Source organism: Bidens hawaiensis, unplaced genomic scaffold (assembly GCF_021521415.1).
Source record: "Bidens hawaiensis isolate Kalapana, Puna unplaced genomic scaffold, B.hawaiensis_p1.1 tig00002438_1, whole genome shotgun sequence".
NCBI classification, from domain to species: domain Eukaryota; kingdom Viridiplantae; phylum Streptophyta; class Magnoliopsida; order Asterales; family Asteraceae; genus Bidens; species Bidens hawaiensis.
This window is the reverse complement of record NW_027491134.1, coordinates 797,491-821,523: the sequence shown is the minus strand read 5'-3', so window position 1 is coordinate 821,523 and position 24,033 is coordinate 797,491. Positions and strand designations below refer to the sequence as shown.

Genomic DNA, 24,033 nt, shown 5'->3' with positions numbered 1-24,033 from the left:
TGAACAGATGGGTTGAACACGCTCAACACATGTTTTCAATACATTAAGTGCATCAACCCGAATAACTTTCCTCAGATTGATGTTTGAATACATTATCAAAGAATCATCAACTTGATTTTCCTTTGTGTTTGAAAAAGATTTAGTTTTGCAAGTTGAATAATCTTTGATATTGTTGATCTTTGCTTTGCATCGTCTTGAAATGTGACCCGGTTCACCACACTTGAAACACAGTCGAGAGTCTAAACTTTGTTGTGATGATGTACCGGTCAGTTGTGATATCAAACTTTTAAGATCATCAAATATAGATGTCTCAAAAGTGACCTTCTTCGATGAATCATGTTTTAAACCCTTCTTTGTTTTATGAAATTCAAGATTTGTCAAATTTGATGAATTTTCCAAACCTGACGATTTTATGAATTTTATAGGTTTGAAAACATTTGTTTTTTGTTTTTGAACATTACTAGTTTTTGATTGAAAGAATTTCTTCTCAAGTTCAGTCATTTTAGTAGTTTCATCTTGAAATACACTTTCAATCAATTCTGGTTTAAGAAGATTCAATGGAACTTCTTTGTCTGAGAACACTTTTGAGAGACCTTTTAATTTAAACACTTTTCCAGTTGAAGTTTTCAGTGGAGGATTAATGAATCGCATTAATTCCTCATCAGACACTGAAAGCTTTTCGGTGGAAGTTACATTAACATGTTCCTTTGGAATTGCTTTAGGAATATCCTTAGGAACACATGAAATGTTTGAATAAAAACTTGAGGATTTTGCACCATAAACAGTTTTTTCAAAATCTTCTGGTTCACACAGAATGTGATTGTCAATTGGAATGTCCTTATTTTTAACAATCACATCTGTTTCAATCAGCTCCTCGATTGAACCGTCCATTTCATTTTTGGTAAACACCTTTTTACTTTCAATATTAACTGGTTCACGAGTCAGTTCAAATGAATCAACATTTTCAGGTTTATCAGTAGGCATATTTAAAGAATTTTCTGCCTTAGGAATGCTACTGTAATCCTGATTAAATGGAGGAGGAATTTCGACGTATCCCAAACCTGCTTTTCCGTTCTTTTTATGTGAATGATTAACCTCGATTATTTCATTCAACAGAAAAGAAGAATCTCTGAATTTACTAAGTTTATGATTTAATTCCATTTTTTCTTGTTCGAGTTTGGAAATGCATGTTCGAAATCGAAGAATCTCCTTTAAATGTTGATCCACTTCGATAATTTTACAATGAACCTTTGCTTTAAGATCATGATTACTATCTGATAATTTCTGAACTTTCAGATTAGTTTGCTCAAGCAATTTTGTTTTTTGCTTATACCATTCCTTGATTGTAAAGTAATCATTAGTAAATGTATTGTTCTGATTTAATGTTGTTTCAAGTTTGGCTTTTAACACAGCACACTCAGAACAATCCACCATTATAGATGCAGGTTCATTTACATTAACTTGAGGTGTAGGACATACCTCATCAATCTTAGCCATGCAGACATAAGATTCAGTTTTCTCAGAAGTTGATTCTGGTGAAGATGACAGAGATTGATCACTGTCAGTTTCCGAGTCAGATGAATCACTACTCTCCAATACATTATCGCTACTGACATCTTCAAAATTCTTCACAGGCTCAACGATAGCAACGTTTGCTTGGTTTCCCAATAAACGTTGAGACCAATCAACTCCATCATTTACCAACAAAGCTTGAGTAACGGGAGATTTGTTTTGATCACCAGAGCCAGCAGTGTTACTTTTATCTTCTCCAGATGAAGACTTTGTAGAAGACCGGTCAGAATTGCGTGAGCCAGAATAATCTTTCCTCGGCTTGTCACACTCTTTGGCAAAGTGGCCAAATTCACTGCAATTATAACACTTGACTTTTAACTTATCAAACCCAACCCTTTTGTTCAACGTGGGAAGATCTTTTCCCGTTCATTGCATGAATCTTTTAACCTTTCGAACAATCATGGCCATGTTCCACTTTAAATCCATGAGTTCAAGATCATCAGGGTCGATTTGATCGTAGTCCTCATCTGTGAGATCGCTCGTAGCAATCTTACTTCCCACCAGTTGTTCATATGAAGTCATGAACGCACATACAAACACAAACTGTTGTTCAGCTTCTTGTAAATTAACCTGGGGTAAGCTTGATGTATGAGCATTTGAGTTGCCAGTTGCACCACTCGCCATGAAACATACATTATGAGGACTGTTTACGTTAGGATCCTCTTGGGATTGAACAAAGAATGCATTAATAGGCACTGAGCTTGTCGCATTATTTGCTAGTAATGCACCACCATAAAGTAATGGGTTTTAAGTTAATGACTGCTGATTTTAATTTTCTTTCAAAGTAGATTGACATTTAAGATCAAATTCCCTTTCTTCGATCTTGTTAATGAATTGTACAGCAGTCAGTTCAGGTTTCTGAAAGAATCCGTTCTCTTTAAGCACAAACAGAAAAGTCGAATAGTCTGTAGGTAAAGCATTCTTCAAAGTATCAATCTTGTCTTGTTCTGTTGGCTCAAGATCAACAGAAGACATCTCAACAATCAAGTGGCTAAAACGGTTGATCATTTCTTCTACAGTTTCATTTTTCATCAGAATAAAATTTCTGAATTGGAATTTCACTAAAGTCTTCTTGCTTTCGAGAGTATTTCCCAAACTTCTCGTTTTCAAGGTAGTAAACAGTGAAGCACAGACTTTGATCGTACTATATTGATGAAAAATATGTTCCGGTAAAGCCATAGTGAGTGTAGAATATGCTTTCGTCTCACTTTCAAAGCCCTTCAACTCATGTGTCTCATAATCTTTAAAAGGTTTCAGAGTCCAACTCGTGTTGTCATTACCGATCAGTGGTGCAGCATAAACATCATCAAGAAAACGAACACCGCTAGGATGCACAGATCCCAGATGTGCACGAAATCTTGGTTCCCAACGGGCAAAATCCGATAGTTTCAACAGCTTGGGACATTTATTATGACCGCCTATCTCGTTATCCATCGTCAGCATCTGTTGCAATAAGACATTCTGTGACGCTAATGCATAATAAGATGAATTCTGAGCAGCCATGATAAACTAATTGATAAACTTCAAGGATTACAAAGTTTACTGTTCACACGAATGAACCAGTAACGAATGGACCAGTAACAAATGGGTTTTAACAAATGGGATATTCGTTAAAACTGAGATACGTTAACGAATGGGATATTCGTCAAAAATTGATTATTTTAACGAATGGGATATTCGTTAAAAGTTGATTACTTTAACGAGGGATATTCGTTACAAAATTTGTTAACGAATGACAGTTAACGTATATGGCTTAACGAATCAGGCTTAACGAATTAGGTTTGATCTTAGCGAATAAGGTGACGAATGAGATTGAAATTGTAACGAATGAGTGGTTAGGTCTTAGCGAATGAGTGTAACGAATCAGGCTTCAACCTAACGAATAAGACTTCATCTTAACGAATTAATCTTCAACGATTCAAACTTCCAATTTCAACTTAGAACCCGTCCTAATCTTACTGAAACTACTTAAAAACTTATATCAAAAGGATCCAACACCAAATCCGAACCTATCTAGCCATGTCCGAAGCCACAAACATTCTTCAATCAGGTTCAATTTAATGAATAAACAGTCTCTGGTTTTGAACTTCAATTAACTCACCAAATCAATCAATTCATATTCGAAATTGATCAATTGATTATAGTTTTAACTCGATTATGTATCGAAGATCAGCTCCATGGCTCTAATACCACTTGTAAGTACTTGGAACGGATCTAGAGCTTATGATTACGACGATACATGATGTTTTGATATATGATCGAAGTTGATATACGTTATGATTGATATGAATGATATGAGAGAATAAATTGGCAGAGTAATGAGAGAAGATTGTTAACAAACTGAAAAACTTACATTAAAGAATAATTTACAAAATATATATAGGGGATGACCACATTCATTAACTTAACAGTTAACGAATGTGTCATTCGTTACATTCAACCATACGAATGAACTCTTCATTCGTTAATACATTTAACATATAACAAATAGCTCTCATTCGTTATCTCATTCGTTAAACAGGGTTAACGAATGAGCTTACAGATTAGACGAATGTGTTACATTCGTTACGGGGTAACGAATGTGTTACATTCGTTACGGGGTAACGAATGAAACATTACATTAGATCGAATGGCCCATTTAGCCATATTTACATTAAGATCCCTATACTTTAAACTAATTACATTAATGTCCTGATAAAGAATGAGACGTACAAAACGTGTATCAACATGGATGATAGTATGTACAGAACCAGCTTTGAAGAAAAAGGAAAAGCAAAACAAGTTGATCTGGACAAACTATGGACCTCAGTTGCTCCTGAAGCAAATGGATTTACCTTTGGAAGAAACATCCAAGGAGAAAATGAAGTAGAGAGAGTTGGACAAGAGGCTGGAGTTGAAATCTCAAATGAAGGTCCCAGTATTATTGAAAGTGAGCCCATCCAAAGTCAGCAACCCTCTCAGACTGAAGAAATGTATCAGTTGCAGACCCTGTTAGACTCATTGCAGCTAGGAGGAAATGAGGCATCTACATCAGAACTCAATCATGTTCAAACCTCTACTAAAAATCAAGACAGGTCTGAAGATGAATCTGCTGAGATGAATATGACAAATCTAGAAGCAGAAGTGCTAGTACCACCAGTTGTTCAAACTACCTCAGTTGAAAGAAATCACCCTGTAGAGAACATAATTGGAGACCTACATGAAAGAGTTACTAGAAGTGCATCTGAAAGAGCAAATATCTGCCTGTATGCCTGTTTTCTATCCCAAGTTGAACCAAAGAATATCAATCAAGCTTTAAAGGACAACAGCTGGGTGGAAGCTGTACAGGAGGAATTAGCTCAGTTCAGAGACTTACATGTGTGGGACTTAGTGGACAAGCCAAGAGGAAAGTATGCAATTGGTACAAAATGGGTCTTTAGAAACAAGAAGGATGAAAGGGGGATAGTGATTAAGAACAAAGCTAGATTGGCAGCTCTAGGGTGCCTACAAGAAGAAGGAGTAGACTTTGAAAAGGTATTTGCTCCTGTTGCAAGACTAGAGGCTATCAGGATTTTTCTAGCATATGCAGCATCAATGAACATTAAAGTCTATCAGCTTGATGTAAAATCTGCATTTCTGAATGGAAAGATAGATGAAGAAGTTTATGTCACTCAACCTCCTGGATTTGAAGATCCAATTCATCCAAACAAAGTCTACAAGCTCAGCAAGGCACTTTATGGACTACATCAGGCACCAAGAGCCTAGTATGATGAGCTGTCTAACCATTGATAGGTCTTTGTTTTACAAAAGAAAAGGGAAAGATTTGCTACTGCTGCAAGTGTATGTGGATGACATCATTTTTGGCTCAACAAATGACAAAATGTTCAAGGAATTTGAGCAAGTGATGAAGTCCAAATACAAAATGAGCTCAATGGGAGAAATGAATTTCTTCCTTGGACTGCAAGTGCAACAGAAGCTAGATGGAATTTTCATCAATCAATCAAAATATGTTCAAGATATTCTCACCAAGTTCAAGTGCCAAGACTTTAAGACAGTGTCAACACCAATGGACACACATGAGAAAATGGTACCTAATGAAAAAGGGGAGCCAGTGGACCAGCATGAGTATCGGGCCAAGATAGGATCACTGATGTATCTTACAGCATCTAGGCCAGATATTATGTTTGTTGTGTGTGTCTGTGCAAGGTTTCAAGCAAACCCCAAAGTGTCACATATGCTAGCAGTGAAAAGAATATTCAGATACTTGAAAGGAAAACCAGACTTGGGAATTTGGTATCCAAAGAACCTCTCTTTTGATTTGATGGCCTACATAGACAGTGACTATGATGGTTGCAACATGAGCAGGAAATCAACCTCAGGAGGCTGCCAGTTTTTATGGAACAGGTTGGTGTCATGGCAATGCAAGAAACAGACTACTGTGTCTATCTCAACTGCTGAAGCTGAATACATTGCTGCAGCTGCTTGCTGTGCACAGGTTTTGTGGATTCAAAATCAACTACTGGACTATGGTCTGAATTTCTTACTCACACCTATCTTAATTGATAATACTGCTGCTATGTTTATTGTTAAGAATCCAGTCCAACATTCTAAGACTAAGCACATTGAAATTAGACATCATTTCATTAGGGATTGTCAGGAAAAAGGTCTTATAGAAATGAAAAGGGTAGACACATCTGATAATTTGGCTGATTTGTTCACCAAACCTTTAGATAAGACCAGGTTTCATTTTCTGTTAAAATGCCTAGGAATGATAAATGCTGATGAGGTTTAATTTAGGATGTGTGCTTAAGTGAGGTGCTTACTGATGATCTAGGTTACTCACTTTGAATGTTTGCATGATAAATTGCTATGTTTGAATGCTTACTTGAATTGCATGAATCATGTTTGTGACTGTTCTTGTGTGGAATTTCTGTAAACTGAGTTAATCACAGCTGTTAGTACTTTGATATGTGCTTGCATGATGAAATTTTTATGATTCTAAGTACTTCGAGCATGAATTTGTGCTTGATGATGTGCTTATTTCTCTTCGAGCACAAGCATAGGCCTCTAAAAGACTATTCTAAGTCATTCGAGCACAGATGTCATTGCTCAACTGCTTGAGCATAGAATGCAGTCTTGAAAACTTTTGAAAGTGTTTCGAGCATGCTTCTGTGGAAGATGGGTTTTTAATGCTCTTAGAGCACAAACAATCCATACTTGGAAGTTTTTCTCAAGTAACTCGAGCATGAATGTTGTTACCAGTCGTCGAGCATGTACATATGTTCAGGATAACTTGCTTATTCCTTGCAAATTTTTGCTCGAGCACAAAGTTAAGTCTCTCGAGCACAATCATTGAATTGATTCACTTCTAAGGTTGCTCAATAGATTTTCGAGCATGCTCGATGAAGTTCTGAGCATGCTCGACAGACTTAAGTGATACTTTGTTGTTTCTATGCTATCTGAAAGTTTGTGTTTTGATTCTGTGAAAGTGTGTGCTTAATTACAAATGCTTAAATGACAACACCATCTTTGAAATCACTGTTCTTCAATTGAATTTTCAAAAGGAAAATGGTTTTTAAATGGTAAAAGTTTTTGATTAAGCAACACTGTTTTGGTGATCACATAGGAGAGATGATAACATTATCCAAGTTCCTAATCAGAAGTGATAATTATTTTTCAATTAGAGATTGAATCCAACTAATCTGGGAAATGATAGTATGTTGTCTAATCTCCTAACTCATGGATTATAGGCTTAAAAGATTTCTGCTCAGTAAACTGACAATTTGTGTGTCTTCTTCTCATGAGTGCAGTGATCTATGTGATACAAATACTATAATCATGCTAAGTTTGATGTGGTGATTCATTTGAAAACTAAGGTATGTTTCCTTGCACATCTCTCCGAATGATAGGCAGAAAGACAATTATCCAATCATACACGAGCCTGTTGATGTTTTGGTCTAACAAAAACAAGTCCTCAAATTATGAGCAGCTACTAAATAGCTATATATATTTGAAAGCTTATCAAAACAAAATGAATCAAATGAAAAGGAGTGAAAAAGAAAATGAAATATGCTTCAAAATCATTAATGATAAATAAATATATCATGACCTTAAGGGGCACTAACAGAACTACAAGAGTGGGGCATTCAAATAAGTCCTAAACACTCTGAATGAAAGGCATGTAAGTCCGGATGGCCTGTAAGTCCAACGTTCAACCTTATGGTCTGATATCTATGTATCTTATTATTAACTAAACTGCTCGGACAAATAATATTTTTTTTACCAACGCATCAGGGGGTTGAAGTCAAATCGGGGTGATTCGGAGAAAGCTAAATAAGCTTTGAGAAGAGATAAGGAACAACTAAAGTCTAAAATGTGACCATTCTAACTCAAGCAACTAATTGAACCTTAAGAATATCACAAAAAGTCATGAGAATCATGCTAAGAACCTACACCTAGTGTCAGCCTGATTTAAGTCATAATACGGCTGAAAATGAAGTGGTGTGACGGTTATTGGACAATCTGATCCCATGTTGAGATCTTTCCAATGAATTGAACTAACTTTTTGAACTGGATTTTGATCTCTTGTTCACCTCAAACCCAAGCTTGAGCAAACGGAATGATTTCATTAACTTGTAATCTTAATTATTGCAAAGTTTGAGTGTGATCTTTGTCTTAACTTCTAGGCAAATGATATTGACATAACCAATGTTATCTGTATTTTGTTCTAAGTATTTTCGAGTATGTTCTAGGAATTAGACTGTACTTCGAGCTTGCTTTTGATGTGTTTTGTTATCTTTGATCTACGAGCATGAAGATATACTTTGTTATTATACTAAGTATCTTCGAGCATGATTGCATGCGTAAGTATGATTTCAAGTCTACGAGCACGAGAACTGAATGATAGGAAACATCTAAGTGTTTCGAGCAAGGTCTGTGCTAGGTGTCTTAGTCGAGATTAGGAGAGATGAATCTATTGCTAAGTAATTTTCGAGCACGGTAAGGTACCAGATTTGTGAGTTCGAGTACGGGATTAGGAAAGATTTTGATAAGGCTTTCAAGCACAGTGTACTTCGAGCATATTGGGCTATCGATGTCTAAAGCTAAGTTCACACAGGAATGCATCTCGAGCATAGGGAATTGACATGATATATTTCTAAGTATACTCGAGCAAGGATTGTACCATGTCCTTATGTACAGGGGGAGCCAACTTTTATTTTGGCTGTATACTCGAGCAAGGGAGGTACATGTGAATTTGAAATTAAATGACAACTGTCGTGTGCTAGACAACAAACCAAGGTACTGTACCAGCCAATCGTTAGGTATAAAAAGGGGACTTAGAAAGTTTTTCACACATTTTTCTCTAATTAAACCTACACGAAAGCCCTCTTGCTCGTGCTATCTCCCTCTTGCTCGCTGGTCTATTATTCCTTAATTTCACTTTGATAATAGCCATTAGCTCTGTTTCAACTTCGGTAAGACATCGCTAGTCGATAATCGTCGCACCAATTTTGAAATTAGGGTTTCCAATTGAACAAATTGACTAACTGTTTACTTGTTTTGCAGGTACGCATATTACTACGGAACAGGTTAATTGAAGACGCCATTAATCATCTATCTATTCTCCTATATTAGTTCTGCAACTTTGTGTACTAACAACTCTTCTTATTTTTGCAAAACTGATGGCTTTCAAATTCGAAGAGCGGCATAATATGTGTGCTCGGTTGGAGATAGACTATGACAACCGAGAGTTGGAGCCAATGATACATTTTTTGAGTAACTCCAATATGAGGGTGGCTTTAACTACCGACCCCACAATATACAGAAATCATATTTCGGATTTTTGGGGGTCTGCAACATATGCCAATGACGTCAATGGGGAAAGAATTGAGGCGTCGATTCTAAATAATGACATCGAGATTACAGAAGCCTCAATCAGAGCTGCACTGGACCTTAATGACAATTTTGAGTCTCAGCCGTCCTACTCAGTCCCAAGATTACTAAGAGTCTTTCAAGAGACTATGGGCTATCAGGGAGGAGTTAAGGAGGGACAGTTTCAAAAGGGAAGTTTTCCTTTAATCTACAGGTTCCTGATTCATCACGTGATCCAGTCCTTATCTCCTCGGAGAGGGACTTGTACTTTATTGAGCAGAGAGCTTGGGACTCTCACTGTCGCCATTCTTTACCAGCAACCCTTTAACATTTCAAGACTCATCTTTCAAGGGTTGATTTCAAATGCAAAGAGGCCAGTCCATCAAAGATTCATAATGTATCCACGTTTTCTGCAGATCTTAATAAACAAAGACTTACCAGACAATTCAGAGGACAGGGCAGATTTTGAGGTTGCAAGACCCAAATATATGCAAACGTATGAAGGATGCTCAGAGTAAGTTCATTGACAATGATGTCTGGGATTTACTCCCATGGTTACTCGTACCTGCATTGGGTGCTATTGATGTACCAAGGACCCCTGGCAACAGTGATGACGAAGATGATGATGATGATGATGATGATGATGATGATGATGATGATGATGATGAAAATGATAATGATGATGGTGATGAGGGTGGAAATGACACGTTGGTTGGTTGTGCTGATGTGCCTTTGATTGAACAAGCTGCAAATTAGGAGGTTATTGCAACAGTCGAAGGACAGGAGGAGATAAATGAGCCGATGGATGAAGATGTGTTTGCTGCTCCTGTGATTTACAGTGATGACAATGTTGTTTGTTCACCATCCACTACCGAACCTGTTACTAATGATATTCCTGTTCCAACACCACCTACTTCACCACTGAAAGACTCCACTCCTCATGCACCACCTCCATCCCCAGAACCATACAAAGTTCCATCCCTTGAAACCGCAGAATCTGAACCATTCACTGAACCAGCTCCAAAGCCTACTCTTGAAACTCCTAAGTCAAGTCCAAACCTCTATGACACTATTTGTGAAAATGCTCAAATGGAGTTTGAGAACATTATGCTAAGAGAAAAGAATGCCATTTTGGCTACAAGGAACTCGGATCTGGAAGCTGCACTAAAGGAGGCATTATTGAAAATTCAAACTCTTGAGGGGCAGTCTGAGGTTGAGAAGACCTCAGATGCACCAAAACAGGGGGAGAATATTGATGTTGAAGAGGAGGTTGGACCATCTGATGCACTGAAAATGATAAATCAGGTCTATGATGATGAGTTAGAGGTTGAGGGGGAGAAAAGTGGAGAAGATGAATCTGAAAGGGAAAAGTTAAAAAGGAAAGAAAAGGGAAAAGGGATTGCCCACACAGATGATGATCTACATCCCCTGCCCCAACATACAGTTCAATCTGATAACTTATTGCACAAAGAAAATGTGGTTAACCCAGATGTAGCAGAAGCTGAGTCTGTGAAAATTGCAATTAATTTAATGAATGAAGAGTTGGAAGCTCTGGAGAGAGAAGTTTTAGAGAGAGAGGAGGAGGAGGAAATTCCTCAGGAAGTGATTAAAGCTCTCATTAACATGAAAGAGAAAGAAGAGTCAGATGAAAGGAAACTGAAAGAGGCTGATGAAGCTATAAAGGCTACACTTGATGCACTGAGAGAAAGAATGAATGTTGATGAATCTAAAAGGGATGAAACTGCAGAACCTGTGACAGCTGAACTGGAAGAGCCTGCAACAATTGAGACTGAAGATCCACTAACCAATGAACCAAAACAATCAGTGTCTGAATCTGAAAATCTTGAAAAAGAACAAGAACTTGGCTTGGGACCAGTTATTCATGAAGAAGATGAAACCATTGAAGTCCCAGCAAGCACTATGGTTAAGTTGATTATAATTAAGGATCTTACACTGATTCTGAATAATCCAGAGAAACATCACCCAGAGATTGTGATGGCAGCAAGAAAGGCTCAACTAGACTTTATAAATCTGAGCAAAGGAGAACCAAGATTTGAAGAACATGTTGAACCAAGTGAACCAATCATTCAAGAGGTTACTGAAGAAACTGAAGAAACTCATAGAAATGAAGATGTTATTGACGAATCTGAGTCAGTGGATGAGGAGATAATTATTGAAGAACAAGAAACAGAAGTGGAGCAGCCCAACACATCCACTCCAACTCAATCAAGTTTAAAAAGGAAAGACACAACTGATATTGAGACACCAAAGTCCAAAAGACAAAAATCTGTTAAGAAAATGGTGTATAAGATGAGGAGAGACAAGCTTGAAGAAAGAAGAAGAGCTCAATCCAAACAAAATGATGAACCAATGATTGAGGCTCTTCATAACCTTGAAGAAGTGGTTGACTTGGATGGTGAAAATGAAGATGAGGAAGAATTGAAGGAAGCTGAAAAGACAAATGAAGATGTTGAGTATCTGATCAGCTTGGGTTATGATCCTCTTTATGTTCAAAGACTATCAAAAGAGGATGTGGCAAAAGAAGCTGATGGTTGGAAGGCAAGGAAAAGTAAAAGGGAAGTCCTACTAAAGGCTGGCCACAAGCCAGCATTCCTCAACTTACAACCCTTTGACAAGATTGATAATATATATAAAAGGGCTCTCATGGAGGATCTATCTGAGTATGTGGATTGGTGTCTAAGAGAAAGGAAGAGAAAGAAAAGAAATTTACAAAATCTGACAGCAACAAGAGAAAAACAAAGAAGAAGGCAAATGATGAAACAGAGTATGAATCCTTGAAAGCAAAACACAAAGATATAAAATTTCTCCAGCTGTACGGATACAGCTACAATTTTTTAATAAACCTTTCTCATGAAGAAATTAAAAGAAAAATTGAACTTGTAAAATCCTCTCATAAAGACAAGAAAAGTCAGGAAGAATATCAAAGACAACAAGAGTTAAAAATGAGACTGGCAAAAGAAATGGAGGAGACTAAGAAGAAGGAAGAAGAGGTGAAGAAATGGTTTGAAGACCCTCAAAGGGTAGATTTGTTAAAAAGAATTGTAATGGAAAAGGGAGTGTCAGAAGAACAGTTTCAAAACATGCTTCTTAAACAATTAATGGAAATATATAATAGAGAGCAGAAACTGTATATTGAAACACAACGAAAGTTATAGGAGGATAGGAGGAGAGTTGAAGAGGAGGTCCATGCTGAAATGATCAATGCTCTCCACAAAAAAGGAGTAAAAATGTCAAGACTAATGATGCAAACAGAAGATACGATCAATAGATGGTATGTTGAAAAAGGTCTTGACAAAATAAAGAAAGTTGAAGTTGGGAGCTCAAGCAGAACCCATAGGTCAGAGAGTGTGAGGCCTGTGCAGCCAAGAAACTTGAATCTGCCCACACATCTCTATTTTGACCGAAGATCGAAGACTTTAAGGGTGGTGACTGAAGATGAAGCAGAACATCTCATCATCTTCAGAGATGATTTGCAAAATTTTACAAAAGAACAACTAACCAAGATGGCTGAGCTGACTTTATATGACAATCAAGTAAGGAGTCAACCATCTGGTCAACAAAGGAATGATCTCTCTAAATTCTTAAAGGAACAAGCTGAAAGGGGATTCCCATTCCTGATGCAGAAGAAGAGAGAGATTAGGAGTCAAGCAGAGAGGGAAAAGAGAAATAAAAGGATAAATGAAGTACACACATCAGAACTTTCCCTCTTTGAACCAAATAAACAAAGAACTCAAGCAAGCAGCTCTCACCACAAAAGGAAGACTTTGAAAGAGTTCTTGGCTATAAGGGAAGTGATGCGGGAACCGAACTCAGAGGTGCAACAATTTGGAAGAATCACATGCATAACGTACAATCAGCTTGATGATTCCACTACTCTGAGAAATATGTCTGGAGTTCCCATTGCTGTAATACGACATGATGAAGACCTAAAGTTCATGCATCCACAAGACTTACAAGATTTAATTAATGCAAGATTCCCAAGTGATGCCTCTGACTCCTCAGAACTTGACATGCTGAAGCAAAAAGCTGCATATGTGAAGGAACTAAAAGAAAGAGCTGAAGCCAAGAACAGAGGAAGAAGATAACAGAATGGAGCTAACGAATGATTGATTTTTATTTCAAGTTTATCTTTATATTTTGTTTGAGTTGTAAAAATTTAGTTTGTAATGCCCATGTGGCAGAATTCCAATTATGTAATGAAATGACATGTTCTTAAATGATTTATCTAGAAATCTGATATATGTGAAACTCTATGCAGGTATGTTTTGGTGCATCTGAGCTTGTTCCAATCTAGGGGGAGATTGTTGGGTTGGATTTTCTACAAGGAAGATTAGAATCTTCTCAACCTCCTCAGAAACGGCTAAGTATGGAATTCGAGCAAGCCCAGACGATCGAGCATGGTTTTTACTACTTCGAGCAAGGTTCTGAACCTTAAATGGTTGATTCTTCTAAGTGTTAAAGGCTTCGAGCAAGCTACACTTCAACGAGCAAGAGTATTCTTCTATCGAGCATTGATTGCCAATCGAGCAAACAGCTTGATCATACAAGTTCTAGCCAAGTGTTACGAGCACAGGATGATCGAGCACATGGGGACGAGCATGGATGCAATAAGAGGATGTCACGTGAATTAAAGCAAAGACTTCGAGCACAGTTCAGTTACCGAGCAAGATTTACATCCGAGCATGCTAAAGATTGCTGAATAAGAAAAGCTGAAGACATCAAGAAGAATGAGCTTGCTCGATGGACTTATTCGAGCAAAGTTTGAACAAGTCAAGAGGAATGAAGCTTACTCAAAGGGAATATGTATTCTTCGAAAGAGAATATATTCTAAGTAAAGTCTGCTCGAGGACATTCACCGAGCACACCTAGTATAGGAAGTTTGCTCGACCTCGAGGACATTCACCGAACACACCTAGTATAGGAAGTTTGCTCGAGCAAGGTATGTACCTTGCTCGAGGACTGTAACACTTGTATTTGATTTATCTTTCATTATGTAATGTCTAGGACTTCTAGAAGGAATGTCAAGGTCTATATATAGACGTCCTAGGTTACCTTTAGGGTACGGATTTCCAGACGGAATAGAGGCTGGCACGCACTGATTACGAAAACATTCCATTTTGTTCATCGTACAAGAGCCGCCGCCGTCACACAAAACCCTAGACATTCCATTCACTGTTACATTGATGTATCATTAAATATAGTGAATCTTTGTCTCTAAAATAGCATTTACTGATTATCATTTACTGTTTTGAGTTTGATATTTGTTCACAAGCCTTCATTCTCAATCATTGGATATCCTGATTCCGCCAGGATATTCAATCGGTCTTTGAGTATTTGAGTCGGTGTGTTCTTGTCGAACCTTTGCTAAGGTTGCACCCGACTGACGGTCCTGACATCCAAGTTTTAAATTGTTTTTGTTTTAATCCATGACATTTCTTTTTGCTAAACTTTGTTTACTTTTCACTTTAGCATCACAAAGTTTTCATGGTTTTAGTATGTACCTTAACATGTGTTTTCCTTCCCGTATAGTTTTTTGTTATTACTTATACATTTACGTTATTGATTCTTTGATAATCTTTAGCATACGATATTTTAAAAACTTTAGTATGCCGTCACAACATGCTCATATTTTTATATGTCATGCCGTTAAAACGAAGTTGCATTCAAAACAAGTTACGTAAGTTTCGATGAAAACAGAGTTTTTTTCGAAATAGAATATTTTTTTTTATTGTAACCACATACCGAGTGTCGGAACCACATCAATGCTATAATGAGCCGAACTAGAGGTGGACAACAAAACCGGTTCCTGGAACCGGTTCGGTGGAACCGAACCGGAACCGAACCGGTTCCTACCCGTTTTTCGTAGGAACCGGTTCGGTTCCGTTTCAACCCGACGATCCGGGACCGATTTGACATGTTTGGAGGTGGACCGGGTAGGAACCGGAACCGAACCGGAACCGGTTCTGGAACCGGTTCGACCGGAACCGGTTCGGAACCGGTTCTAGCCGTTGGAGTAGTTCTAGCCGTTGGGAAACGGTTTTATGGCCGTTTTTTGACCGTTGGGGTCAAAAATGGCCGTTTTTTGACTCCCCAAACACCTCACTACTAGTATAAATAGGTATTTGGTGTAATGGGTTCATCACAACACTCAAAACGCAAACCCGAACGCAAAAAAATACAAAAAAACGCTATTACAACGTTCTGAGTTCTCTAATCTCTTGTTTTCTCTTCTTCTATATTCATATTTGTTGTTATGGTTGCCTCACAATCATCGGTTGGTCAAGGTTCCACCGCCGGACCAAGTTTCGTTCGTATTGTACCTCATAATCGTAATCAAGAGATTTGGTGCAATTGGGATTTGGTTGAATTGAGTGACCATTCATTGAAGGCTCGGTGCAAGTTTTGTGGGATTTATTTAAACCCACTTTCGAATTCAAATTTGAAGAAACACATCGAAAGACCGTATTGCAGGGCGTTGAAACAGAACGTCGAGTCGCAACAAACGCAAATGGATAGTGAAGGCGGAATATTTACATACCAAATTGATCGAGTTCAAGATCGTATGGCGAAGTTTGTGATTCAAGAAGCTTTGCCGTTTAGCCACTTCGACAACCCTCGCTTAACCGCCATGATTCGAGATACGCTTCAACCACAATACACTCACGTAAGTCGTCATACTCTTAAACGTTATTGTTTAAAATTGTGGAAGAAGGCCAAAGAGGTACTAATTGCATATTTTGAAAATATAAATACGGGAATAAACTTAACTACTGATGTTTGGTCGGCTCCACATGGTCTACCCGAATCTTATCTTTGTGTCACCGCTCATTGGGTAGACCCGTCATCGTGGGAAATGATGAAACGCACCATTGCTTTCGAACTCTTTGAGTATCCACATACGGGAGATAATTTGTTTGAAATTTTAGATTATGTTATAAAAACTTATAAACTAGAAAATAAAATATTTTCAATTGCATTTGATAACGCGTCGAATAATACATCGGCGGTTGATAAATTAAAATTAAAATATACGCCGATTTGCAATGGTGTATTTTTTCACTCAAGGTGTGTTGCACATATCATTAATTTAATCGTGCAAGACGGACTTGCTTCGGATGAGGTTACATCGGTTATAAACGATTTTAGAGTAATGCTACATGAAGTTTTTAAGAAAAGTAAAAAAAGACAAATGGATTATAGAAAATTTTGTAAAGATACGGGAAGAAAAGCTTTGGGAGCTAATTGGGATGTACCTCATCGATGGAATTCCACTTGCATAATGTTTCAAAGTGCTTTGAAACAAAGAGAAACTTTACAAATGTTTCATTCTAGTCTTGCCGAGAATGATTTGGCAATCCCCTTTTCAAATGAGAAATGGGAAATTATCAATGACTTATCGACTTTTCTTGAAGTTTTTAAAACATCAACTACGAAACTATCGGGAACGTATTATCCGACAAGTCCCTTGGTTCTTTCGGAGTTATTTTTAATCGTTAATAATCTTAAAGAATTTGAAAATAAAAGTCCAATGTTTTCAAACATCATATTACCAATGAAGTTTAAATTAAAAAAATACTTTCTTGAATTGCCACCGATTTTTACTTGCGCCGTCGCTTTAAACCCAATGTTAAATGTTACGGGGGTTGAATGTGTGATAGACGAAATTTTTTCAGCCTTAGATATGCATGAAGTTGACCCAAACTTTTCAACAGAGGCACAAAATGATTTTAACTTGAATTTTAAATTTATGTATGACTTTTATATAAATAAATATGGGTCAAACATACACATGCCTACGCCGGGGGGGTCTTCATCAAGTTCAAGTGCTACTAGAGTACGAGACCCCATGATTAGCCTTATGAACACCGTTCGCAACGTAACGGCTAAAAAACAAAGGGGTAACACCCCTTCAAGCGAACTAGGAAGGTATAGTGCATATGATTTCTCTACCGGTTTATCCGAAGAGGAATATGGCACTTTTGATGTTTTGGCTTGGTGGAAGGTAAAGGAAACCGAGTTTCCGATTCTTGCCACCATGGCCCGTGATTTACTAACCGCCCAAGCTTCTACGGTAGCTTCGGAATCTGCTTTTTCTCTTAGTGGCAGGGTAATATCGGTGAGAAGAACAAAACTGAATTCGGAGTCGGTGGAGATGTGCATTTGCTTGAAGGATCACTTGGACTCAATCGATCGTGTTCAACACGTAACCACTCTGGAAGACAAAACACCACTTGATGTTCGAGTGCACGACGAACAAGAAGGCGTTTCTACAAGTAATTCTGATGAATAAGTCGTCACTCAATAATTACGACGAACAAGAAGGCTTTTCTAGAAATAATATGTCACAACTTTATATTTATAAGTTTAATGTTTTGTTAGTTTGTTTTTGAATATTTTAAAACATGTAACCTTTTTTTTTTGAACTTCTTAAAGTAAATAAAATGAATTTTATGTTAATTGTTTTTTTTATTTAACATGTTATACAAATACGAATCGTATAACACCGCTCTTGATTATAATTCAGCATTTGACTTGCGTAAGCCAAAAGACTATAATACATAGCAAACTCAACAAATGTAACACGATACAGATTTAAGTTCACCATTACACGATACACGATACAGACTAATCAATTCAAATACGCTGACACTCATAGCATTAAGTTCAATATGTTGTTTACCATTATTGCTCTGTGGGTGAACAACAAAAGTAGCATGAGCCTCTTCAGAAATCAGAAGAACACAAATCATCACCTACACAAGCAGCGGAAACGAAAAACGAAAAAAAAAATAATATTTTACACTGTAACCGGTTGGAACCGGTTACAGTGTAAGAACCGGTTTAGGAACCGGTCAGAACCGGTTCCACCGGTTCCGGGTCCGAGGGTTGGGGAACCGGTTCGGTTCCCTAACCGGTTCGACCATGGAACCGGTTTAAACAGTGATGTTGACTAATGGAACCGGTTCTGAACCGGTTCCGGTTCCTTTGACCAACCCGATTTGATCATCTATAAGCCGAACCAATACCAACCAAGTTCTTTTGATAGTTAGAAACTTTTATTTTGTTGTGTCAAAATGATATTCGTTACGATGTGTTTGCGTGTTCGCGTTTTAATATGCGGGTCCGTTGTCGAGTTCCCCACGCAAAGCGCGTCAGGAACACTCTAGTTAAGGTTGATAAGTAAATCAGGAAGAGTTCGTTTTTCCCATTGCCCCTTTATATTTTCTTGGTCCCATTCCATCATAAAAAGTGTCATGCTGGTTTACCTTAACTAAAAAACGATAATCATTCACTTGATTACCACTGAATTTACAACATAAATATAACTTCTTCTCGTCACCCGACCCACCTGCCTTGACCAGAACCACCCCGCTACAAAGAAAACACATTTCTAAATAGAATGCCATGATCGACTGTACAAACCCCCTACACAAACCCAACAAAACTTTTCTTACACCTACAAAGCATAAGATTCACTCTTCTATCACCATTCGGGTCAACGTTTGACCCGAAACCAAATACATCAGCACGCCAGCATTTCACCAAGAAGGCAGTACTCTTCCCCCAATATTCTGCTCACCCTTTTGACTTGAAACATTCGACCCGACATTATCAAAAGAATCACAAAACTCAAGAACCTCATCAGGTATATCATCATCATCATCATCAAAAATGTCAATCGGGTCAACGCTCGGTTTTGGTTTCACCAACACCTGCTTCTTTGACCGTGCAGTACTCGCAACAAAATCATTGTCGTTGTCGTCTCTTGAAGCATCATAAGTATCTATAACCGTGTTTCTTTTTCTCTTAACAGAACCAGAACTAGTGGCACTGCTGCCCGTGCCACCTGTCAACGAATGCCCGGTCCCACCATAGTGTTCTTTTATGATAGCCTCAATGGTTTCCAAAACTTTATCACCATACTTCATTACTTTCGCCCTGTGTTAAGCTTGTGATTAGGATTTGCATTTTTTGGCTAACTTTATAATAGCTGTGTTTTAAGTATGGTTACAAATACAATAATAATAACTTGATAATCTAGATCTTTGAAAAAACTTACTTGCCAATGCCGTTGACTTCTAGAAGCTCTTCTTTCGTTCTGGGGATCCTTTTGCAAATGTTGTGCAGTGTCGTGTCCCTAAATCAAGAGCATTTGACTATAAAGATAGTATCTTAGTTATCAAAGATGCTTTACTAGTACTATACCATGATCCGGTTATGCTAAAATCTAACAGTTTCTTTTTTTTAGAAAAATTTCAAAGTTCTAATCACTTCATGTGTACAACCAGAGGTTGCTAAAATATTCGGCTTTGAACCACCTGAGTTAAGGTTGGTTCAGTTTTCGATTTCTGCTGAAAAACCTTCAAACCGAACATAATACAAATTCTGTTTTCCGTTTCTGGTTGAAAAAACCTTCACCGAGCCGGTGTAGGATTAGTCGAGTATGAAATGTTAACTTACGCAAATATATGGTATGCGCAGACCCCGTTTTCTGCTACCTTAACAAGATTTGTTCGCATAACTCGCAAAGCTGGAAATAACTTGGCTGAAAGATCCTGCGAAAAAAAAAGCAGATAAAGTAGTTAGACTGCATTTTTATTTTAAGAAATATGCAGATAAATAAAATGCTGAAAAGGAGAAACTTTGGCACCAAAGTTAACCTACCGAGTCTACTGTTGGTTGAGGTTGAGCAGAAGCAGGAGTATCTACTTGTATAGGAGTTTTCTTCGATGATGTCAGTGGGCCTTTTGATGAGGTTGCATCATTTGTATGCGTCTTGGATGCTTTAACAGCAGAAGGGACTCTACAGGTTAACCGAACCACAAACATGAGAAACGGTTGGCTTTCTGACTGATTTTTCATGTTATAACACTATTAGAGGTTGCGGTTTTAACCCATGTATCTGTAACGGGTTGAACGAGTAAAATAAATGGGTCTAAAATCACTCAAAGTGACGTATTATTAGGGGAGTCAACTGTGCATGTTGGCGGGTTGACTTGTTCAACCCAACACGACCCATGTTATAATTCGTGTCAAAAGCACCAACCAGAACCCGCACTTTCTTAAAACCGTGTAACTCGAACACGACCCATGTAACCCATTTATCTAAACGTCTCAATCAGGTTAACGGGTGATAACCAAGTTGTAAACGTGGTAATCAAGTTGGTAGGCTGTTAAACAAAAACTACTAGAATGTAAAACAATGTTTAAAAACAATGTCAAGAGAAAGAAATTAAGTACCTTAAAGTTATGGACTGCCGACCCGCAAGTAAATTACCAGCCTTTCTTTCATTTACCTACAGACAAACGGAACAAATTGCATCTGAACAGAACCATATTAAAACTGATTACTATTTCAATAAACAAACCTTACTTTCAAAACCGACGATGTGGATCCATAAAGGTCACTTTTCTTTACATCCTCCACAAGGATCTCTTCAACAACAAGATGACGAAGAACACGTGATGCTTCCCCTTTAGCTATATGTTTCCCAGCACTGTGTAAGCTTAATAAATTGTGTTTGTTTCTTTTAACCTGCATTTTCGTAAGTATTTAGTTGAAAAGATGATTAAAAGCACATGAAAATGAAGTATAATAACAAGTGAGGATTACAATTTGGCTCATGGAGCCTCTGTAGACATCCAAAATGTGAGATGATGAGAATTGCTGTTTGACTGATTTCACTAATTCAACCTGCATATGAATAAGTTGATTAAACCTTCCACTTCCTTCTATTTAAAAAATATATTATTAGAATTTGTGATTATATTTGCTAAGCTAACTATTTACAAAAAATTGAAAAGAAAATGTCTTTGGGTTCTCCCAATTACCCAACCCACATGAACATATGTAAACGAGCCAAGCGCTCGTAAGCTACTCAAAATGGGCTTGCTAAACGCACAAATTGAGCCAAGCTTAAACAAGCCCTAAGCTTGAGCCTAAAAATAAGATTGTTTAATGAACGAGCACAAGCTCGAGCTACACTTATTGAGCTCTGAATGGCTCGTGATTCCATTATTTATATGATATATTAAATACTAATGTAACTAAAATATATGATAAAAATAACTATATAATATATATTATGCTACATATAAAACCAAAAACTAATACACATGCATATAATACTATCATAAATGTACACAAATTAATTAATAAATAACAAATATGTCGAGCAAGAGCCAAGCTTGGGCTTGAAGTAAGCTCGGGCTTTAGAAATAGAACTCGAAACGAGCCAAGCTCGAGCTCTAGTAAGTTAAACGAGCCGAGCTTGGGGCTTGGCTCGGCTTGGCTTGTTTACACCCCTACCCGCCTGGCCCACCAAGTTTCTAATGTTGCAAAATAAAGTTAAAGATAAAACAACATATGATCCTAACCAATTGTTTTGCTATCAGAGTAACATCCTTGTCCACAAGAGTCCGAGCGTTCATACAATTATCACATGTTTTTTTACAGTTGAAGGAATCAAACTTTTCCCCAAAATGAACAAGTTGTAAAAAGCGTCTGCAGTCAACATCATTTTCACAGTAACTGACCTGTAAAAAAAAGTATTAATTGTCGTAAGCAAATAATACAAATACCATTTATCAATATATGCTACAATGATAATAACTTAGTACCATTCTTAAAAGGTTTTCAGAATTTGTTTCCACCCTTCCTGAATTTGAAGAACCTGTACGAGGTTGACCATATGTAAAGGAGCTTTGCTCTCCAACCCCATTACTAAGCATATACTTGACTCGAATCTTCAATACAAAAAAAAATATGGCCGTCATTAATAGTACATATAAAAATTTATGTGTACATTAACTATATAATATATGTATTAGCATTTAGGTCTATAAACAAACTGAACGTTCAGTGAACTAGTCGTGAACTGTTTGGCGAAAAGTTTGCTTATGTTCATTTAGTTAATAAACAACTGAACATCAAAACATTGTCTTGTTCATTCATTTAAACTCGTTTATGCTTGTTTGTTTACGTTCATTTAGTTTACGCTTGTTTAAGTTCGTTAATATATTAATTTAATTTTCTCGGCCCATTACAGCTTGATATAGTTTTAAAAACGTTGTAGCCCCAAGGCACTGTTGTTCACATTTACTTTTAGTTGGTTTTAACTCACTTATGTTCATTTATCTATGTTCACTTATGTTTGTTCGTTTATGTTCGTGAACCCTTTGTTTATACAGTTAACAAAGGAACATAAACGAACACAAACAAGTTCATTTCTTAACAGACGAACACGAACAAAAAACACTGTTAGATAAATTATTTGTGTTTGATCGTTTGTCTGTTCAAGTTAAATAAAGGAACACGAACATGCTCCATTCGTGTTCGTTTGCTTGGCTTATAAGCCTATTTGCTTTACCAAATAACTGACAGCTGACTTTAAACTCTGGACTATATAATGATGAACAGGAAAATAATATTTTTAGATATAACTTACATAATCGCTATAACTGTAATACAACACACATGAAGCAATTTGACCATCTCTACCTGCACGCCCACACTCCTACAATACAGTTAAAGAGTATATAGCTCATTGTTAAATTAACACATTACTTCAGTATATGAAAAAAAAAATTAATTAATTAATAAAGAATACTTGGTGGTAGCCCTCGATTGATTTAGGAAGAGAATGATGAATGACAAATCGAACATCTGGTTTGTTGATTCCTGAAATAATTTATGAATGGGTCACACAACAAATTTGTCCCAATAATTTATAAATAATATAAATCTTTGAGAAAAAAATGTTTCCTAGCTGACCCAACCTGTTTTTACATGTACCTAGGCCTGTAAACAAACTGAGCATTCACTGAACTATTCGAAAACCATTTGGCAGGAATTTCGTTCATGTTTGTTTATTTAATTAATGTACATACATGAACAAAATATTTTTTTTTTAGTTTTATTAAAAGAACAAACAAGATTTATGTTCGTCTACATATTGATAGAAATTTTCACATATATATGCATATATGTTATGTTTTTAATTTTTAATTTAGACTTTAAATTAAAAGCCTTTTTGTTTGTTCAATTATGTTTGCTTGTGTTCCTTTGTTTTCGTTTACATCCGTGAACTGTTCGTTTAAATTTTTAACTAACGAACATGGACAAAATTAAATCTGTCGAGTATTCATGTGCAGTTAAAGTTGAATAACATAAACATGCCCCGTTCATGTTTTGTTCACACGCCCTACTTGTACAAAAGAATGGCCTGCTTTGACTGGTTACCCAGCCCGCTCATTTTTCTATTACGCATCTAACTAGTAAATAAAACTGCATCATACCCATTCCAAATGCCACAGTGGCACATATTATATTGATCTCATCTTTACTCCACTGCTTTTGAACCCATGCACGTTCCTCAGGGTCCATAGAAGCATGGTAAAATGCTGCTTTATGCCCACACTCCTGCAAAAATGTATCTCTAAATATAAAATCAAGATTGAGCAGTTCACACTTATACCCATTTTCTTTATTGTATCTTTTAGCTTAAACAGTTTGACCTGTTAAAAAGCATAGCCCATATCAACCCATTACACTTATACCCATTTTCTTTATTGTATCTTTTAGCTTAA

General features: G+C 37.0%; 1 protein-coding gene across 1 annotated transcript in view; it reads right to left on the bottom strand.

Annotated features, from left to right (window-relative positions):
- Positions 1 to 18,970: 18,970 nt before the first annotated feature.
- Positions 18,971 to 24,033, bottom strand: part of LOC143619390 (ATP-dependent DNA helicase Q-like 4A) — a 37,119-nt gene continuing 32,056 nt past the window's right edge. The window contains exons 14-25 of the mRNA XM_077091334.1: positions 23,743 to 23,866; positions 23,055 to 23,125; positions 22,893 to 22,961; positions 22,066 to 22,191; positions 21,823 to 21,981; positions 21,059 to 21,139; positions 20,819 to 20,980; positions 20,686 to 20,741; positions 20,110 to 20,248; positions 19,906 to 20,000; positions 19,505 to 19,582; positions 18,971 to 19,383 (exon numbers count right to left, since the gene is read on the bottom strand). Of these exons, the coding sequence (XP_076947449.1) occupies positions 18,984 to 19,383; positions 19,505 to 19,582; positions 19,906 to 20,000; positions 20,110 to 20,248; positions 20,686 to 20,741; positions 20,819 to 20,980; positions 21,059 to 21,139; positions 21,823 to 21,981; positions 22,066 to 22,191; positions 22,893 to 22,961; positions 23,055 to 23,125; positions 23,743 to 23,866 (1,560 nt within the window). The 3' untranslated portion in view covers positions 18,971 to 18,983. The remainder of the gene's footprint in view (positions 19,384 to 19,504; positions 19,583 to 19,905; positions 20,001 to 20,109; positions 20,249 to 20,685; positions 20,742 to 20,818; positions 20,981 to 21,058; positions 21,140 to 21,822; positions 21,982 to 22,065; positions 22,192 to 22,892; positions 22,962 to 23,054; positions 23,126 to 23,742; positions 23,867 to 24,033) is intronic.